This window comes from Mus musculus, chromosome 18 (assembly GCF_000001635.26).
Source record: "Mus musculus strain C57BL/6J chromosome 18, GRCm38.p6 C57BL/6J".
Lineage (NCBI taxonomy): Eukaryota > Metazoa > Chordata > Mammalia > Rodentia > Muridae > Mus > Mus musculus.
Genome location: NC_000084.6, coordinates 50,137,501 through 50,159,136, shown reverse-complemented (window position 1 = coordinate 50,159,136; position 21,636 = coordinate 50,137,501). Strand labels below are relative to the sequence as shown.

The window sequence follows — 21,636 nt, the reverse complement described above, 5'->3', positions numbered from 1 at the left end:
TATGATTAACTATGATACAACAGAGAACTCGGCTGAGCTCCTGAAGTTTTCACAGTTTTTCATGTTATAGGGCAACTACCATATTTGAAGCTCAGAAGGTTTAAGAGAGGAAATATCCAAGGAATGAAGCCAAATTAATTCACTATTGGGGTGGTGGGAGATTCCCACAGCTCATCTGCAGCCCCTGTGTGTGTGTGTGTGTGTGTGTGTGTGTGTGTGTGTGTGTTCATATTCTCTCTCTCTCTCTCTCTGTCTCTCTCTCTCTCTCTCTCTCTCCCTCTCTCTCTCTCTCTCTCTCTCCTGACCTCTTACAGTCTAAAAAGAAGAGAATTACATGAGAGAACTGGAGAAGCTGCCTGTCCATCTAGAACAAGCTCCTCCCATCTCTCAGGCAGTTCTCTCTCCCACTCACTGGTCTGATGAAAGAACAAGAAGCACTTGGGAAGCCAGAGCCATTGGGGGATAGAAGTCAACAAAACAGAAAGCACAGTGTCTGAAGAGAGGAAGACAAACCAAGTGCAAACTATAGGGATCACATAGGTCCTTAAAAGTACAAGAGGCCCGCAGAATAATACCCGTGCTGTAGTACCTTTTGTTGGACCAAGTAGTCAAGTCTGCCTAAGTATGCAAGTGATTAGACATTTGACAAGACCCTTATCCATCTCTAATGGCTAGACGGGCTACAAAAGGAAAAAGTCCATCACAATCCAAAACCCAACAGACTTACATTTTCCAATCCATCCTGCTCCAACCTAGTAAAGGGAAGGAAAAAGACATATCATCTAGTGTAAATCATTATGAGAACGTCTTAGTTATGAGGAGTACTAGGACGCTAGCTGACGCGAATGACGCATTAAAAGCTCCACGCAAACCCCCTGGCTCCCCGCCTTGCCGATGTTGATGGCATCAAAGCAGAAGCCTGCAGCAGGCAAAGCCGTGGGGCTTCACGGGGCTGAGACAAGAGAAAGGACCACACTCTAATTTTCAAAGGAAAAGATAATGCATTTTCTTTCTGCAGTATTGTAGAAATCCTTCAAGCAAGCCTTAAAAGGGATAGACAGTATCTGATTAAAGAAATTCATCCTTCTTATACGCTATTAGCCAGACCTTGCTGGAATTTCACGTACACAACAGAAGAAACTCACCATAGCAGACACCATAGTGGCTCTAGGTTCAACAATATGACGTCTCATCAACGTCTGCCTTTACTCTGCTTCACTATGCTTTACTATATCCAATTAATGGTGGGTTAATCAGCTGTGGCTGTGACCACACAAAAAGGCAAAGGGGAATTGAAAAAGGAAGCAAATTCTCATGAAGCCAGCTGAAAACTTCCTAGCACTGGCCTTCCAATGAGCAATCCTCAAACTACTTGTCACTGGTTACATAAAAACAAACCAGCACAGGCCCCCTTTATGACCGATGCAAAGCTTTACCCTAAGCTATTTCCTGTATCTAAGGCATACATCCTATATTAGGGACCACACAGAACCACTAAACTGACTACAAAGTCAGAGCCGCCATAATACAATGTGGTTACTTCTTCCTTTGCTAGCTGGAAGAGACGGGGCAGTCTTCCTACCCAAGGCTCATTCTGGGCAGAACCCAGTTTCCCTGCCCACCTCAGCAAACACTGTGAGTGGCCCTTCTCAGAGCGGCTGGCTCTTTGTTTGCTCCCACTTGACCTGACTTGCTATCCTTGCAAAGTGTATTTCATTCCCTGACTTCCATCTCAGGAAAATCTTTCCAAGCTTTTCCTCTGGTTTCCGTTTAGTTCTCTGGAAGGTGATCAAGGTGTCGGCCTCTCCAACCTTGGACCACATCACCTGACTGAGATGTTCCTCCAGCTATCTACCTGCTAACGGCATCACCTTTAACCACGTGGGCAAAGTAACAAACTACAAACTCTTCTCATGGGCCAAAGCAACTGCACCAGCCGGACTAATCTGCAACTACCACTAACAACTCCAGAAATCCATCAGAACTTTGCAAAGCATACTTATGGTTCACTGGTTAAAAGCACTAGCTGCTCTTCCAGAGGTTCTGAGTTCAATTCTCAGCAATCATGGTGGCTCACAACCATCTGTAAGAGAATCTGATGCCCTCTTCTGGCCTGTAGATGTATATGCAGCAGAATATACATACATTAATTTTTTTTTTAAAGTCCACAAGACAATAAAAAAAAATAACAACATAAGACTTTATACATATGCATGAGCTTAGCTGTGTGGCAGTGGAGATGAGGATGTATAAAAGGTCCATCTAAAGAAAGAATCTATGTAAAATCCACACCTAATAATAAACTGGAAGACGACATTTTTTTAAAAACATGAATAGTACTTCTCTGGATAGTAATGTGTGTCTTTTATTTTCTCCTATTCACATTCCTGTGTATTTAAGATTTCCACAAGCCAGGCAGTGGTGGTGCACACCTTTAATCCCAGCACTCGGGAGGCAGAGGCAGGCGGATTTTTGAGTTCGAGGCCAGCCTGGTCTACAGAGTGAGTTCCAGGACAGCCAGGACTATACAGAGAAACCCTGCCTCGAAAAAAAAAAAAAAAAAAAAAAAAATCCCACAAAGATGATACATTAGTTTGTGAGGTTAATAATATAACTAGAAAGAAATAAGTAATATTTGGTTCCTAACTGGGTAAAAAGAGGTCAGACCAAATTTCAAACTCTAAGTGACTCAATATTATTACATTTTTTTCTCTTCTGTAAAATTATGGGTGCAAAGTTCTTTCTGCAGCTAATTTCTATAACTCACACTCAGTTGGTCTGATTAGAAAGGTGGAGGCCCATAGCTTTGCTCAAATATATAGAAACCTGTTTTCCTTTAGTTATTAATCAGCTTTTAATTCAAATCAAATTAGCTAATAACATATTACTTCACTCTGAAGGAGGGATTTTGCTAAGAAATATTTTGAATGTTATAGTCTACATACAATAGGTTCATTATTGACAGAATTTCAAAACTGGGGTAGTGTCTAATATACAACAATTTAGGCTAAAAGAAAAAGATCAAACACAAATGGATATGCAAAAATATGTAAATTAGCTGAGGTGGTGGCCCAAGGCCTTAAATTCAATCCCTAGTGTACAAATGACTCCAGCACATGGTGGAACTGTGTGTACCTTTGCTTTACAGTAGACATCAAAAGGTTCCCAATAGGGAGAACAAACGCTCTCTGCTGAATTTAAAATAAAAAAGCTGGATTTATTGATCTGTCACAAGTCAAGCATAGTATCTACTATATTTATAATTAAAGTTGCCAAAAGGAACCATTAGGCTCCAGAGTCAAGGGTTTTAAATGACCTGTAGTTGTCACAAAGACTCAAGAAAACTAAAGCTCTGGGCGTTAATTCACAGTCACCCTGCAGGACATCGAGTTCAGACCAAACATTCAATACAGTCACCCTTCAAGAAGCAAGTGCAGACCAAACATTCACATTCCGGTCTAGCTGACTCTAAACATCTGCTCTATCGCTCAGCTTATTAAATCAATAGGACTTTCTATATTTTACTAAACACAACAAATCAGCCAACATTGTACTTAGGGGAAAGTATTAAAAATGCACAACTACAGGAAAACATTTGTAATGATGTCACCTTCTACCAAAAAAAAAAAAAAAAAAAAAAAAAGATACAGCTCTACATTTGTTTAAAACACAGCTGTGCTGTGTAGCAGGAGTAGACCCAAACTCCCATCCTGTTCCCCGCCTGCAGAGTGCTGGGATAACAGTGTATACCTCCTTCCCTGGTTTAACACTTGTTCCATATTAACTTATACAAAAACGTACAAGTCAAGTGATACAACTGGTAGACTTTCCAAATGTAAGCATGTGGGACACACTGAGGCACAATGTTTAAAATTTAGAGAAACAATGCTTTAGGACAGCAACAAAGTTTCAAAATACCTCAAATAGGCCACCATTTTCCTCACAGCTCTCATGGCAAAGCCAAAGCACCAGAGGGGCCACATACTCTGGCTTCAGGGCTTCAACAAGATCTGAAAGAAAGACAAGAGCATCCATGACCAAGAGCGCATATACAGGCTTCGTAAATCATTTTACTCTTGGAAACATCTCACATAAATAACCAAAGACTTTTAAAATAAATGTGAACAACTTTACATATAATTAATCTAAGCTTAAAAGGCTTTAGAACATTTTCATCCCAACTCAGAAACCTAACACCCTCTCAAGTTTCTGCAATTACACGCATTGAATGTGTCTTTTAATGATGGGTAGCATATATTCACTGAAAAAAATTACCAGAGCTGCCTGAGCAAGGACTGGTGAGTGAATAATATAAAAGTTGACAATCTTAGATAGCACTCATTCTCAAAGTTATTTTACTCTGCCCATTGTTTAATAAGCATCCAGGAAACTAGGAAGGGTCCTTGGCAGATGTAAATGCAGGGAACGGCTGGGACAGAACGTGCTGCTGTACTGGAGACTACAAACTGAAAGAACGCTCACCCGCTGGACTCTGGGAGCATCGTGTTAGTGAAGAAATGAACTGTTACTCAAGGCAAGCAAAGACCTGGACTACAGCGTTGGCTCTGCTGTGCCACAAACTTAGGAATGTGAGCATATGGCCCAACTCCCCCACTCCTGGGTCTTCATCAGTAAGCTGGTAATTTAAAGTACTTGCCCTACCTATGGTACTTAGATGTTCCAAGTGCAAAGGAGAGATGACTATACCTACAGAATGTTATTTGTTTATAATACCTTACAATTGTACCTAAAGGATAGTGTCCATGAAAAGTTTAATTGATATAGCCAAGTACAATTATACTCCGATGAAAACCTTGACATAAATCTAACTGCATGTTATATGGACTTTGGCTCACCAGTCTTTGCCTAGGCAACTCTATTTTTCTCCCGAAAAAACTGTTACTTTGTTGCTCAAGCATCAAGGATACAGTTATTACAAAAGAGAGTTAGAGGAATCCTAAACACAGAAAAGGAAGAAAGTCTCTACCCAGAGAACACAGGAAAGAAACTGCATAGCAGGAACAAGAGGTGAACCAAGGACAAAGAAGGAGCCCACAGGGCCAGGGCTGTAAACCAGCAAACCCCAGCTGATAACACAGAGGAGGAGGAGGAGGAGGAGAACAACAAGAAGTGGAGAAGACATGAGCAAGAGTCCAAACAGAAAAACAGTGAGATAACAGAATTACAAAACTTCTCTCAATAATATCCAAAATGTAAATGTTCTTCACTTTCCAATTAAAATATGCAGATTCGCAGATTGGGTTTTAAAACAAGATGCTTCGGTTGTTGTCTCTTTGAAATAAATACACTTTACTGGCAAAGACACATAGTGCAAAACACTGAAAAAACAACGGATGTCAACTTACTGAGCAAGCAGAAGCCAGACCTACAGCAGTATAGCTATGATGATAACAGAAAAAGTAAACGTCAAACCAAGGGCAGTCATAAGAGCGAAACCAGGCCAACATCTTACTAACAGACAACCCATAAAGAACATGGGACAGAGAGACAGTTCGGCAGCTAAAGTGCTTGTTGCTCAAATGTAAGGTTTGGATCCCCAAAAACCCACACAAATGCCAGATGGGTGTGGCACCCTTCCTGTTCTAGCCTCAGGAGACAGTGACAGGAGATGCCAGAACAAGCCAGCTAGCCAGACTAGACACACACACACACACACACACACACACACACACACACACTTGATTTGACTGAGGGACACTGCCTCAATGTATAAGATGGAGAAAGATGACTCAACCCAGAGTCTTCACATGCACAAAAAATGCATGCATGCACACCCACCGACACACATACACAAACAAAAACAACAACAACAACAAAAACTGAAAAGAAACCGAAGACTTGGTACCTCCAACTACAGCAAAGACTGAACCCAGCGACCAACAGTATAAAAGTAAAAGCTCATACAAAGCCCGATTTACCTGTTTCTGTTGCCAAAGCATCATGTTCAGAATCCAGCAAACACTGAAAGCCAGGCTAAAAGGCAGCAAAGAGTGCCAGAGCCAGGTTCAGACACAGCAGAGGCTGGGGAATTATCAAACTGGGAGATTAAAACAACCAATTAACATAGTACGGGTTCTAATAAAAGAGAAACAATTATAAGGACAGATGGATACCAAGCGCACAGGTGGAAACCGCAGAAGCAAAAGAACGTAAGCCAGAGGAAGAAATGAAGCATCGCGTGCCCTCTCTCTCTCAGGAAGAGTCAGCGTGAAGAGCAACTCCACGAAACAAGAAGAGGCTGTTCATAAGAAGAGCACACGGCTAACAAGAGAGGCTCTGGGGTAGACATGATCCAAGTACAGTACGTAAAGTGTGAAAATGTAATGGGACCAACTATTCTATATGATTAATATATGTGAAGAAAAAGTTACAAAGAAAGAAAATGCTAGCAATCAAAATCTCTCTCACAGAAGTGAAGAATCAGTATGTGTGACAAGCCGGGCGTTGGTGGCGCATGCCTTTAATCCCAGCACTCGGGAAGCAAGAGGCAGGAGGATTTCTGAGTTCGAGGCCAGCCTGGTCTACAAAGTGAGTTCCAGGACAGCCAGGGCTACACAGAGAAACCCTGTCTCAAAAAAAAAAAAAAAAAAAAAAAACAACCAAAAAAAAAAAAATGTGTGACGATCTGGCACTATAAAATCCTGAAACTGCAAGGCAGAGAGAAACAGGAAGGAAGCCATGTGTGGTGGCACACCTGTAAACAAGCACTCATGAGGCTGAGGCTGTAGAATCGAGAGTTCATGGCCAGACTGCCCTACACAGCAAGTCCCATGCAAGCAGACGCTGTGTAGCTAGACCTGTCTCAGTAAGCAGAATGAAGGGAAAAAGAAAAAAACAGACCAGGGTTATAAAACTCAAAAGTGTGTAACATGTACAACAGGAACCGAGTAAGAAAAGGGAGTGAAGAAGTGTTGAAAGTAACTACGGCAGAGTTACCGAGAATTAACAGGAAGTGTGTATGACTTAATCAGCGAAAGATCTGCTTTAGCTCACGGTTTTACAGGTATCTGTCCATCGAGCCAGAGAGGTAGAGTGGAACAGAACCGTACAACTCACCACAGCTAGGAAGCATAGAAGAGACAGGAAGTAGGCAGAGACAGGAAGTACACAGAGGCAAGTGCACACTTCAAACACATGCCCCAGTTACCTACTTCTTCCAACCAGGCCCTACCTTCCTGTTCTCTTTCCTATTTTGTTAAGAATATGTTTTTGCATATACACATACATCAAGAGATAATTGTGTTCCTCTATTTCTTTATTATGTAATATAATATCAAGTGAAATATCATCCGTGGTTAAATTAAATTATGAGACACTGAAAGACTAACTGTTTCTCACAGGACATTACTACCTATTCTAAAATTTATAATTAATTTGTGGTTGTACATAAGGAAGTTGTATCCTGTTAGGCAAAATTATGACTTGGTTATATTTTCATTTGGAAATTAAGTGTAGCCGGGTGATGGAAATGCCGTGTGATGGAAATTAAGTGTAGCCTTGTTCCCAGTACTCAGGAGGCAGAGGCAGGCAGATCTCTATGAGTTTGAGGCCAGCATGGTCTACATCACATCGAGAGATCCAGGACAGCCAGGGATATATGGAAAAACCCTATCTCGTTCTCCAAACAAACAAACAAAAAAGATTCTGGAAATGAAGCCTGACATAGGGAGATGTTGACAAGAGGTAGACTTGTAATAGCTCCATCTCAGTAGTCAACTTAACTACACCTGGAATCAACTAAACCCAAGAAGTTGGGTTTTCTTGAGTAGATTATTTGAGGTGTGGAAACCCACGCTAAACCTGGATCATCAGAGGCAGGAAGATCCTCCCTAAATCTGGGCCACACCTTCTGGTGGCATAGAAGAAGAAAGCTTTCACTCTTTGCCTGCTCACCCTCACTGTCACCGGCAAGTTCATCTATCCTGCTGCTGAGGCATCATTTGCTGGAGATAGAACCCACTTCTTTAGGATTATGACATAGACTGAAGACCAGCTAAGACATGCAGCCCTGTGGGCTGAACAACTTCTAGATTCTTCCTTTTCCATGTTGGACTAGCTGGACCACAAACTGTAACCCATTCTAATAAATCCATATATGTATGTGAATGTGTGTGTGTATATGTGTGATATATTAGTGTGTGTATGTATATATATATATATGTGTGTGTGTGTGTGTATATGTATATATGTGTATACACATATATACATAAACATATATATATTCTATCAGTTCTACTCTTCCAGAAAACTCTAACTAATAAACCAGAGAGCTCACAGAACCATTTAGTGAAATATTCAGTATTGAAAAACAAAAAGCCTCTAACCTAAATACCAATGAAATAAACCTTCAAAAGTAAAGTCAGAGAGGCAGATCTACAAGTTCACGGCCAGGCTGGTCTACAGAGTGAACTGCAGGACAGCCAGGGCTCCACAGAGAAACCCTGTCTCAAAAAATAAACAGAGTAAATTTAGAGTTAGAATTGGATATCTGCATGCAGAAGCATGCAAATGGATCCATATATACCACCTTGCACAAAACTCAAGTCCAAGCGGATTAAAGACGTCGACATAAAACCAGATACAATGAACCTCGTAGAAGAGAAAGTGCCTTGAACTCACTGACAGAGGAGACAACTTCCTGTACGGAACACTCATAGCACAGGCACTAAGATTGACAACTAATAAAGGACCTCATAAAACTGAAAAGCTTGTGTAAGGTAAAGAACACTATCAAAGGACAAAACGGCAGCCTACAGAATGGGAAAAGATCTTCACCAAATCCATATCCAATAGAAAGCTAATATCCAAAATATATAAAGAACTCAAGAAACTAGACATTAAAAAAAAATTCAAATTTAATCCCATTTAAAAATGGTGTACAAATCTAAACAGAGAATTCTTAATAGAGGAATCTCAAATAGTCGAAAAACACTTAGAGATGTTCAACATTCTTAGCCATCAGGGAAGTGTAAATCAAAATGACTTTGAGATTCCAAACTTGTACAGCCACTATGGAAATCAATATGGAGGTTCCTCAGAAAATTGTAAAGTGATCTATCTCAAAACCCAACTATACCATTCCTGAGCATATACCCAAAGGACACTCTACCATACCACAAGTACACTTGCTCAACAACATTCATACCAGTTTTATTCATAATAGCCAGAAACCGAAAACAAGCTAGATGTCCCTCAATAGAAGGATAAAGAAAATGTGGGATATTACACAATGGAGTATTAGTCAGCCGTTAAAAAAAATTACATCATGAAATTTGCAGGCAAATGGATGGCACTTGAAAAAAAATCATCCTGAGTGAGGTAACCCAGAGCCAGAAAGACAAACATGGTATGTACTCATTTATAAGCAGGTATTAGCTATTAAGAAGAGGATAATCACACTACAGTCCACAGACCCAGAGGCTAAGCAACATGAGGGCTCTGGAGGGAGGGGATGGACCTCCCTGGGAAGGAAAATAGAGTGGTTCTGCAGGTGAACTAGGGGCAGATGGTGATCAGGTGGCAAAGGCATGGAGGGAGGGAGTATGAGGAGAGAGATGACTGGACTTGGGGGAGGGAACCTAGTGCAGTTGAAACTCCCTGGAGTCTATGAGGGTGATGGAGGATACAGCGCCTGAATGGGCTATCTTCTGCAACCAGGCAAGGCAAGTGGTAGGACTGAGACACCAACCCAGCCACAAAACCTTCAATCTATAACCTGTCCTGCCTGCAAAATGTGCTGGGGCAATGGTGTCTCAGAACTTGTGGGAGTGGCCAACCAATGACTAGTCTAACTTGTGGCCCATTCCACAAGAGGGAATCCATGCTTGACAATGCCCAGGTGGCAGGAACTAGAAGCTGGATGGCTCAGAAACCCAGGGTAGACCCAAACACAAGTGAATAGAAAAAAAAGACAATAACATGATTCCTAATGATATTCTGATAATGTCATAGATCCATGCCTAAACCAGTGGTCATCAGCTGATTGGATCAGATGCAGAAACCCATAGCCAAACATTAGGTGGAACTCAGGGAAACCTGTATGAAAGACGGGAAGAAAATATTGTAGGAGGCATAGCGATGGAGGACTCCAGGAGAATATGGCCCACAGAATCAACTAAGTAGGGTTCATTGGGGATCAGAGAGACTGAAGTGACAATACCGAGCCTGCATGGGTCTGTGTCATGTCCTCTGCATATATGTCATGGTTGTGTAGCTTGGGATTTTTGTGGGACACCGAACAGTGGAAGTGGGTGGTATCTGACTCTTTGGCCTGCTCCTCGGACCCTTTTCCTCCTACTGGCTTGCTTCATCCAGACTTGGTGTAAGGGTGTGTGCCTCGTCCTACTGTAACTCGTTATATGATGTTTGGCTGATATCTCTGGGAGGCCTGCTAAAGGGAAATGGAGGAGCATGGACTGGATCTGGGGGAAGGAGCTGAGAGGAGTGGAGGGAAAGAAAACTGCGGTTGGAAAGTAATATATGAGAGAAGATTAAGTAAAAGGAAAAAAGGAAAAAAATCTAAGGGAAGAAAAAACAAACAAGAGTGGGAGGCAAGCCACACATGGTGGGAAATATATTTGCTAAAGATGTTTCCAAAATATACAAATACTTAAAACTCAAAAAAGGAACCAACTCAAGCTAAGAATAAAGGTGCAATTCAGGAGGTGGAGGCAAGCTGTCAAGTGTGAAGCCAGTTTAGGCTACAAATCAAGATCCTATCTGGTGATCTTAGTTTAATCCACGGAACCAGGCAAGGGTGGAGTAAGAAAACCAATGTCACAGTTAACCTCTGACCTCCACATGCATTGCATAACATGTACCCATAGGCACACCATGGGCACACCCAGAATAATAATAAATAGCAAATCATAAGATACTTCACCGAAGGAAATAAGTGCAGCAGCATTGTAAGAAAATGCCCAGCATCAGTGTCATCAAGGGATCTCAGATTAAAATAGTGACGTCATCTCACTAGCTAACTATTAAAAACACTAAGGTTCTATTTTGATTTGCCAAATGCTGGCAAGATATAGAACAGGAATTCTAAGTCAGTGCTGGTGGAAATGCAAATGATGAATAAATTGTGAAAGACCATGCAGTAGTTTCTTACACAGATAAAATAATCTTGCAAACTATCCAATAATCACATTTCTTAGTATTTTCTCAGAAATTAGAAATTTATGTCCATATGAAATTTAGATGTGAATTACTGGTAGCTATCTTCTGAGGGTTCCTATTCCTAGGATAAAAAAAAAAAATGACCAAAATAAATTTGGGTAGAAAGGGGCTTATTTCATCCTCTAGGGAATGCAGGGCAGAGACTCATGGCAGAAACCCTGAAGCAGGAACAGATGCAGAGGCCAAGGAGGCGTACTTATTCTTCATGGTTTGTTCACCCTATTTTCGTGCACCATCCAGAACAACGTGCCCAGGGATGTACCACATGACGTGCCCACCACCATCAATCCAATCAGAAATGCCCTACAAGCCAATGTGGTGGAGGGCATTTTCTCAGCTGAGTTTCTCTCTTCCCAAATGACTCTAGCCTGTGCCAAATTAACATAAAAACTCACAAGCACAGTAGCTTTATTACAACAATAAAATAAAACAAGCGAAATCAAACAAACAAACAAAACCAGAAGCAACCAAGATGCCCTCGTAGGTAAGTTAATAAACAAACAGTGGTGCTCCCACACCGTGGACTACATCCAATCAATACACGAGTTTCCCCATCCAGAAGGAAAGGGGAAGGAGTAATTGCAGCACTGGTGAGCTCTGCACGACTCTGTAAGAGTGGACACACGAGGGTATGCATTTGTAAGAAGCCTGACAGTTGTATAGGACAAAGTGAGTCCTAATGCAACTATACACCTTGGTTAACAACAATAAATCCATATCAGTTCATCAGTTATAACAAGAGAGCACGGATGTTAGAGGAGCCCAGGAAAGGAACATACATGAGAACTCTCTACGCTCTAACCAGTTGTTCTACAAAGCTTCCTATAAAGCAAAATTGCTCCAAAAATAAAGTATGTTACATTCCATATTTATGCTATGCATTTCATATTGTGCTTTATATGATCTAGATAAGTAACCTATTATTATAAATGTGTTGTACTTATTATAAAGTAGTAAGAATGTCAGTACCCTGTCTACAGAAATACGTGTGTATATCTAGATATGCAGAGCAAAGGGATGAAAGTTTACTTCCAAAAGGGAAAATTAATGGTCACGTCCTATAGTTCCTACTTCAAGTTTTTCAGCAGCAACCATAAGTTACACAAAATGCCTTTGAAATTAGAAAGAATTTTTTTAAGCATTCAGAAAATTAAATCCTTTTGCAAAGCTTTTTCCACACACAGTGTGACAGACTCTAACACACTCACCTTCCACACACAGTGTGGCAGGCTCTAACACACTCACCTTCCATACACACAGTGTGGCAGGCTCTAACACACTCACCTTCCACACACAGTGTGGCAGGCTCTAACACACTCACCTTCCACACACACAGTGTGGCAGGCTCTAACACACTCACCTTCCGGCAACACAGTCTCCGTCATCCGTGACCCAGCGTTGGGGGCAATGGTGTTGCAATGAATGTTGTTCTTCCTGCCTTCAATGGCGAGAGTATTGCAGAGACCCAGAATGCCCAGCTTTGCAGCACTATAATTCGCCTGGCCAAAGTTGCCATATATTCCAGAAGCTGAGGAAGTCATAAGGATTCTAAAAAAAACAACACCAGCATCATCTCTGCCTGTGTTGCCGACACTGCGACCCTGGCTGTTCCGAGGCTGTGGTGCCTGTCAGCTCTGTACACCCGCTTCACTTCCCCGAGCCATGAATCATACAGTTAGAATAACGGTGACATAAAAGTGATGTTTCAAAACTCCACTATAGAACGTAAATGCATAGAAAGAATCTCTGCTTCGAGCCAGGTGGATTAAATTTAACAGTGTTTATACACTATCTGCCAAAACCAACAATATTTATAAACACAAACTAGGAACATGTAAATTAATATTTTAGCAAGAAAATATTACGTTAAACAGTTGTAATTCTTCAGAAGTCATCACTTTGCTGTTCCATTTCTGAATAATACTAAATGCCATCATATAACCTGACACAATTTCACTCCACTTAGAACAACAAACAAAATAAATCACGTCATTTACTTTCAGAACTTTGAAGACAGAGATAAAATGGAGTCTCAAAAAAATCAGCATTATTAACAACTTGCTTCTACAACCGTCGGAAGCCTAAACTGCAGGGCTGACCCTGACACACGGAGGACAGTATAAATGTAAGTATAAATGAGTGACACTTGTGCACCAATAAAGAGAACTCCAGATTCCAAACAGTTTACAAAGACTCGCCCATGGTGGGCTAGCATGAGAAGAAGTGGCCACTCATCTCTCTGTCCATCTGGTTGCTGGGCACTCCACATAACAATCTTCAGTGCCTACACTGCTTTCTAAAGTTGTTGTGTAGTCGTTTCCTACAAAGTCAAACTCTTCTGCCTTTAGAGGAAGTTCATGAAGCCACAGGATGATTACAGGGCTCAAACAACAGGATGTTCTAAGGGAAGGTAAAACATTCTGTGCTATGGGGGAGCTCACTAAGCTCAGTAAGTAAATTACCCAAGACTTCAGGAAGTCCCTGAAACCAACAGGATTCACTAGACCCCTCCCTCCCAAAGGTTATATAAGTTGTAAGGACAGCTGCTAAAACACAGTCTCACACAAGGTGAGCTGTCTGGAAAAGGCTCAGATTCACCAAGGCACCTAAGAAGATGCTCTCGAATGAGTTGAGCTTCCTGTAGGCTGTGCGGTGAGCTCCCAGTGTCCGGTTTTTGTGCCCTGTCAACCATGCATGCTGAGGGGGAACTTTGGTGATGCAGCTGTCTTTGAGTCATTGCTGCTCTTTTTAGTAGCCCCTCACCCACATTCCTGTAACTAATGCCAATAAAGCTCATTACTTTGTTTTGCTAAGCTGAACTCTGGTGATGTCTGTAATGTTGTCTGTCGTTGGTGCCCCATCTGGGATGAATAGACATGGATTCACATTTTGTCTCCTCAAGAACAGTGTCACACAAAAAAACATGATAAAGGTTCATGGGAAATGTACTGATGATGAAAAGCATGTGGTAAAAGAAGAATAAAAGCTGGTGAATGTGTACTACACTGTACTCTGAAGCCTGCACATGTGTGAGAGTGCTTGCCCTAGCACCATACACCCGTGAACAGCACTGTGTGAAAACATCCTCTCTGCTGACTGCAGGCAACTCTACCTTCCATAATTCTGTTTCTTCATATGGTCCCATGCTGCCCGGGTCACTTGGAAGGAGCCCCGCAAATGAACTCTATGAATTATATCTGAAAAAGAATTTGTTTTCATTATGTGTTTGTCAAAAGCTAGGTGTGTCTTAGAATAAACTTACACAAACATGTTCATTTTGTATGAGGCATTCCTAATCATCTACTGTCACACCCAGGTAACCACTTTTGCTTTTGTTACAATTATGCTACCAATCGAGAACTCATACCCATACCTACGAGCTTTTCCTATAATTTATAAAATTATTATAATCCTTACATTAATCTAAACACGCTATTGTATTTAATTAATGCCCACTCAAGCTAAAAATGCCAATATAACCCAAGAGGGAGACAGTGCCATCTTTTTACATCTCCACTTGCATGTGCACCCCGGCAACACAAACTGACACAAAGCAACTTGAGACCAGCCTCCTTTAAGTAAGTACCTGGAGAGATTTAGCTCACCTGGCAAAGTGCTTGTCACACAAGCATAAGAACTTGAGTTAGAGTCCCAGAAGCCATGTGAAAACTTTAGGCATGGTAGTAAATGTGTGTAATCCCAGTGCTGGTAAGGCAAAGACAGCTACCAACAAGTCTGGCCCAACTAGTGAGCTCCAGACCAATAAGAGGCCCTATCTCAAAGGAGGTAGGTGGCATTCCTCAGGACAACAACCTGTCTCTGGCATATAAATGAATGTGCATACCCATCCCACACATACATGAACTGACATACATGCATTAAAAGCAAATATCTAAATAGATACTCATGAATTTGACATATATAACTAATACTCAAAATAACAAATCATGGTTAGACTACACAGCTCATTATCAGGAAATATCTATAAAATACTCACTATTACCTCTATTTTTGACAAGACTTTCAAATGAGTTAAACAGCCTACTTTTAAGGACTTCAAAGCAATGAGTGACCCACCTGAAGAACACTACAAAACAACCCTGGATTGAGAGCTGTCCCATTTTTGGCCATTCTTACTCATTTGGTTTCATTAAGGAATTCCAAAAAAAAAACCAAAGTTTCCAAGCAAATTCTAGGTGAAGGCAGGGTAAATGCAAAACTAAGGCAGGAGAGATGGCGATAAGGAGTAAAGAGAGAGAGGCAGGTGATAAGGAGTGGGGACTGGGCAGGGTGGAGCCTCATCGCTTGGATCTTCATTCTCAGCTTCCTATCGCAGCTGCCCCAGGAGAAGAGCTAAAAGCTTTCCTTTGCTTAATTCTCAGGCACCAGGACATCGTGCCTCTTCCAAAAGTCCTAGGCACAGAAGCTAAACTTCATCTTAGCAATGACGGAATTATCCCACCTCAGCGGCTATGCCTGCCATTCTCTCAGCCACCTGTTTGTTTACTTCTGATGACCATAAACAGGAACAAAAGAAAACCAAACTACAAATGGGCTTTCATTGTTGTATAAACTCAACCTTTGTAACACGGGGAAGGAAAATGAGAAATATTTCCTATTTATTGAACACTTCAGATTAACATCCAGGGATCTTCTGCATCCTGCTCTTCTCATGGGGAAAACACCACTCACACACACACACACACACACACACACACACACACATACACACACATACTCACACACACACACACACACTCACACACACACACACACATACTCACATACACACACACACACTCACACACATACACACTCACATACACACACCCACATACACACACACACACTCACACACACACACACTCACACACACACACACACTCACATACACACACATACACACACACACTCACATACACACACTCACATACACACACATACTCACACACACACACACACACTCACATACACACTCACATACACACACACACACACGAATACACACAAACACACACACAGAAGCAGAGACAGAGTTAGATAAATATGGTAAAAGCTACTATAAAGAGTTAATACTAAGAAACAATATTGTTTTCAAGAACTTCCGCAAATGACTTAACTATTTTTTAACAAATGTTTAAAATAGGATACTTCTAACTATAAGTCATTTTTAATAGAGTGAATTCATTCATATTAACAGTAGCAAATACAAAGTATTTCCTTAATAGTATAAATTAATTAAATACTAAAAGACAAAATAGATAGTTATGTTCCAAAGAAGCAAGAAAAACATCTTACCCCAGTCTTCATCACTTATCCTGGAGAAGGAACGGTCCCTCAGGATTCTAAAATATTGATCATACAGAATGGTCAGAGTGGAAGGGGATGCACAGCGGTGAACACAATAGTGTGACTCTACTCCAAATGAGAACACAAAAAGACTCACCCAGCATTGTTGACCACAACGTCTACAATGTGAAAAAGATCCAAGTTACATAAAGGAAAGTATGCACATTAATTTGCACTTACTTACAACTTACATTTATTTTAAAGCTTTTTAAAAGTCCCCCAGAAAAACTACATACAATAAGAATGCTATCAAAACAAAATTTGAGTACCTATAGCAAAATAAATAAACAAATGAAAAACAACTAACTTACAAAAAACACATGATCATCAGGTCACACCTTCCTCTCAGACTTAAAAATCTGAATCTCCTTTCTTCAACCAAAAGTCTTGTAGCTCAAAAAGCTAGCTCTTACACCCTCTTGAGTCTTGAGTACTATAAGCCATCTTGTACTTAACTTCAAAATTCTCTCAGAAAGTTAAAAAGTTCTCTCCTTGCTCCTCAACAGTAAAAAGATCAAAAATTCAGGAAGCGCTAAAGTAAGCATAAGAATTCAGGCCTGCAATTCAGTCACTTGAGAAGGGAGGGCAGGAGGCTCATGAAATGAGAGCCAACCTCAACTACACAGAAAGTGTGGGATAGCCTGTACTACATGAGACCCTGTTTCCAAAATAAAATAAAATGAAATAAACTAGGAATTTCAAACAAACCCACTGAGGCCATAAACTAATACTCTATTTGATAAGTCTTTGTAATCTCACTATGCAAAGAAAGTGAAGTTTTTAAAGACCCAACCCCTGCAATCCTGTGGCAATCTCCATCCTCTGCGGTCACACTCTGCTTTCTGCCCCTGTCAGATGGCATGTGACCATGGCTCTTATGATTCAACTTAACAAACTAGAACAAATATCTTGAACTAAACAAGGAAGGGATATGCTCAACACACAAACAGTAGTGCTGTCCAGGCTGGAAACACACAGGCCTGTTTCCCTCTTGCAATGATGAATTTTAATAACAATGTCTCAGACTAAACCAGGAGGAGGAGTTAGAGAAGAAGGGCCAAGAGTACATCTCTAAAATGAACAGCCCTATTGTGCCAGGTAGTTTTATGTGAACTCGATACAAGCTAAAGTCTTCTGAGAGAAGAGAGCCCAATTAAGAAGAGGCTTCTATAAATTCAAGTTGTAGTCAAGCCAGTAGGGCATTTTCTTAATTAGTGATTGATGGGGGAGGGTCCAGCCCACTGGTAGGTGGTACCTTTCCTGAGCTGGTGGTCCTGGGTTCTATAAGAAAACAGGCTGAGCAAGCCATGAGGAGCAAGCCAGTAAGGAGTGCCCCTCCATGGCCTCTGCATCAGCTCCTGCCTCCAGGTTACTGGCCTGTTTGAGTCTCTGTCCTGACTTCCTTCAGTAATGAACAGTGATATGGAAGTATAAGCCAAATAAACCCTTTCCTCCCCAACTAGCTTTTTGATCATAGTATTTCACAACTGCAATAGAAATCCTAAGACACTTATCATACATATTTCTTCTAAATTTATACATCAAATCATCATTTAAAAAAATACACTGGGTCCATTAGTGCCAAAATACTGATTTATGTCAGAAATGCTTTTGAGATTTAATTGAATTATCATTAAAAAGGGCAAAGAGCTTATGCTGACAAAATTTTTTAATCACTTAAGATTCAAAAACTCAAAAATTACCTAGATATGTGTATGGCAATAAGATCATCTCCTCAATTCCATCACGAAATAAAATCAGTTAAATAAAATATTTGAATTATACAACAAACCCGAAAATCTAATTAGAAAAAGAGATTTGTTTGTTAAACAGATGTCAATTCAAAAATATTCCATGAGGAAGCTAACAAGAGCCTCATTAGTATCATGTAATCATGTAATCGATAGCTTTGATTGTGAACTTGACCCAACCTACACTCACCTGGGAAGACAGGCTCACGGAAGGACTGTCTACAGGAAGTTCATCCGTGGGCAAGGCTGTGGAGGACTATTTCATGACATAACTGGTATTTTGAATTCCTGTCCTAACTTCCCCACAATAACAGACTGTATCCTAGCCTTGCAAGTCAAAATAAATCCCCTTCTTCCTAACTTGTTTGTTCCTGGGGATATTTTACCACAGAAACAGAAATGGACCTTAGAGAAGTCATAAGTGAAAGAAAACATCACCTATTCTGCCAAATGTGTCCAGTGCCGTCTTCACAAGCTTCTCGCCTGCTTCAACTGAATCTGAGAAGAACAAGGAAGACAAAATGTCCATGACCTCCCACACAATCGTTTCCTGTGGCACATGAGTGATACGACCACCCGACAGAATGAATTCAAAAAAGGCACACAGCAGTCAACGGAATCTAGCAAAGCAATCGACAGAGTGTAGGATTACCAAAGAAACTTTTATGTCAGACAGTTTATTAACCAGCAAAATAAAGCCTAGCTCCAGGGAAAGTCAGCAGCCGAGCCGCGAGCTTGAGTGTAAATCCAGTCAACCAAGCTCTTCCCAACACTACTAGAACAACAGACCAAATCGGGAAAGCTGTATTTGCAGGGTTTTCATCATGTACTTAACGTCTCATTTGACCCTTGAGTTTTTGCAAAGCTAAGGCCACATACAGTTGTGACTGCAGTAGGACATGGGAGCCGACGCAGAGAAGGCCACTCATCACTTAGCACAGCATACTGTGAGGATCTTTTAAAACACTAAGAAGAATTAAAGGAGACACCATGGAGGTGGGTGAGACCTTGAGTTCAGAACACAGCCACACCTCTAACAGTTTAAGTATCAGAACAGTTTGTGAAATCTGCTAATCAGAACGGTTCGTGAAATCGGCTACATCAAAAGCTTAGCCATTTCTCCCATGTGATATAAAGTATGCTGTCAAGAGGCTTGGTAGACATAGGTAAAATCTAATTTCATCATAGATTCAGTATAATGCCGAGTTATTTCTCAAGGATTACCAAAGCAAGCAATCTTTATTAGCAGAAGGGAAGGAAACAATCTACGTTTGTCAAATACCGTAATTGGCCACTGCTTTTCCGCCTTTCCTTCTTATCTCTGCCACAACCTTGTCTGCAGCAGAGGAGCCTTTACCAATTCCCTTGAAGTCCCCTCCTAAGTCGTTCACTGCAAGGCAAAAACAAACAAGCAATTAATCTTTCCCACCTCCCAAGCATGTTAGATATACAATTCAAATTAGTGATGGCGTTCTTCAATCTCCCGGTCACTTCCCACCTCCGTTATCACCAATCTTACCAAACACGAGGTAAAGCACGTGTTACCAAAACAGGCCCTCTTCTGCCTCACAGGCCCAAGCCCAGGTTTATCTCCAGCACCAAGAAAATAAAGTTTTCACCACAGATACAAACAGCCAAAGACCAAAGGTTCAGGTCATGAATGTTTTTCCTTTCACTCTGCTTTTCCTCTTTGGGAATGGAAAGGATGTGACTTAAGCCTTCACAGAAGAGATGAGGGGTGAGTGGGGGAAGCTGTGAGAAAACACGCTTCAAAAAGAAATACACAAGGAAGCAATCCCGGGGCTTCTGGAAACTTTAAAACAAATAGACGAAGAAGTGTGCTTTAAAATGACCTACTGACCTAGGGATAGAGAAGGGCGGTGGGAGCAGGTGTGGATGAAAGGTGGAGAGTAGGCACGATGGATGCATGCTGGCTGTGTGCACATATGAAATGGCAAGCTGAACCTCATGAATATGTGCAATTAACAAAATCAAAAATCAAAAAGGAAATAATAAGCAATCCATTTGAAATCACTTAGCCAAAAGAACTAAAGTCAAAAGAAAAAGCAATAGAAAGTCTCTGCAAACACTGGAGAGCCACCAGCACTGCAGTTGAGGTACAGAAGCAGCCCAATGCCCACGGCGGCGGAGGGTAAACCCGGCACGCTATGCCAGGGGAAGTAAAACTACCAGAATAGGACAAATACCAGGCGGTTCCCCTTACGTGTGGCTTTGGGAATAGTCAGATTCACAGACTTACAGAAGAGAAGGATGGTTGCCACAAACTGGGAGAAAGCTGACCTGGGGAGTTTTAACAGGCCTAAAGTTTCAACTATACAAAATAAATACTTACATAGACTTACTATATAACACAGTACCTATAATAATAGTAAGCTTAAAACTGAAGGTAGCACTCACATTGTGTTCTTACTACAATAAAGTTTGTAAAGATTATATACTATAAAGTAACTTCCCTGGTCCAAAAAAAACCATTATTTAGTGTGTGCGTTTGTGTGTGTGTGTGTGTGTGTGTGTGTGTGGTGATATTAAACTATGAGGCAGAGAAGAACACTTGTAAATTGTCCCAAAACACAATGTTATAATCTAGAATTCAGGAAAATATCTATTAAAAGAGAGATTATAAATGAAACTAGTATTTTTCAGTCACTAGCTCATACCATGATTTCATTGTTTTTAACAAGAAAACACATAAGATCCCCATATCCTCAATTATACAACTGCTAGCACTGGATATACATTGACCGTCTGCAGAGAGCTCTTCAGTGCCACCTGTAGCGAATGGCAAGGGTGCCCACCTCAGTGTCTAACTGAAAGTGACGTGAATGATGTCGTCAGACATTAACGTGAAGTACACAGCAAAGCCAAAGTCACCAAACACTAGGGACAGATGACAAACTCAAGTGGCACAGTAGTGCAGAGCAAGTTGTATGAACAGCATCCAACCACTAAGGCCACAAGCACATCGGTGCCATGTAACTTAAAAAAACAAAACTCAGGAAAAATATTTGGGGCAAAGCTTGTGTGTGAAAGGGTCATTTTGTAGGCCTAGCACAGGATTGTGAGGATATCACCCTAATAAATTACTAATTACAAATGGCAAGAGGTTACACGGTACAATTAATATTGATGAGCTTTGTTTCGGTTTTGGGTTTTTGTTTTTCTTTAGAAAAGCATTCCTTTAAACTGAAGTGAGGGCTCGATGGCAGTGTATGACTAAAGAGATAAAGGGATGGGATGACAGACTGAAAAGGCCAACACCTAGCCACGTGTAAAAGCAGTCAGGATAAATGTGTTTCCGCTAACGTTTTCTTTTGTT

At 41.0% G+C, this 21,636-nt stretch overlaps 1 protein-coding gene across 1 annotated transcript in view; it reads right to left on the bottom strand.

Annotated features, from left to right (window-relative positions):
- Hsd17b4 (hydroxysteroid (17-beta) dehydrogenase 4) overlaps positions 1-21,636 on the bottom strand; it is a 68,070-nt gene that overhangs the window by 37,134 nt on the left and 9,300 nt on the right. Inside the window, exons 3-10 of the mRNA NM_008292.4 lie at positions 19,582-19,689; positions 18,738-18,797; positions 16,646-16,667; positions 16,498-16,544; positions 14,312-14,396; positions 12,560-12,747; positions 3,919-4,010; positions 728-752 (exon numbers count right to left, since the gene is read on the bottom strand). Coding sequence (NP_032318.2) covers positions 728-752; positions 3,919-4,010; positions 12,560-12,747; positions 14,312-14,396; positions 16,498-16,544; positions 16,646-16,667; positions 18,738-18,797; positions 19,582-19,689 — 627 coding nt within the window. The remainder of the gene's footprint in view (positions 1-727; positions 753-3,918; positions 4,011-12,559; positions 12,748-14,311; positions 14,397-16,497; positions 16,545-16,645; positions 16,668-18,737; positions 18,798-19,581; positions 19,690-21,636) is intronic.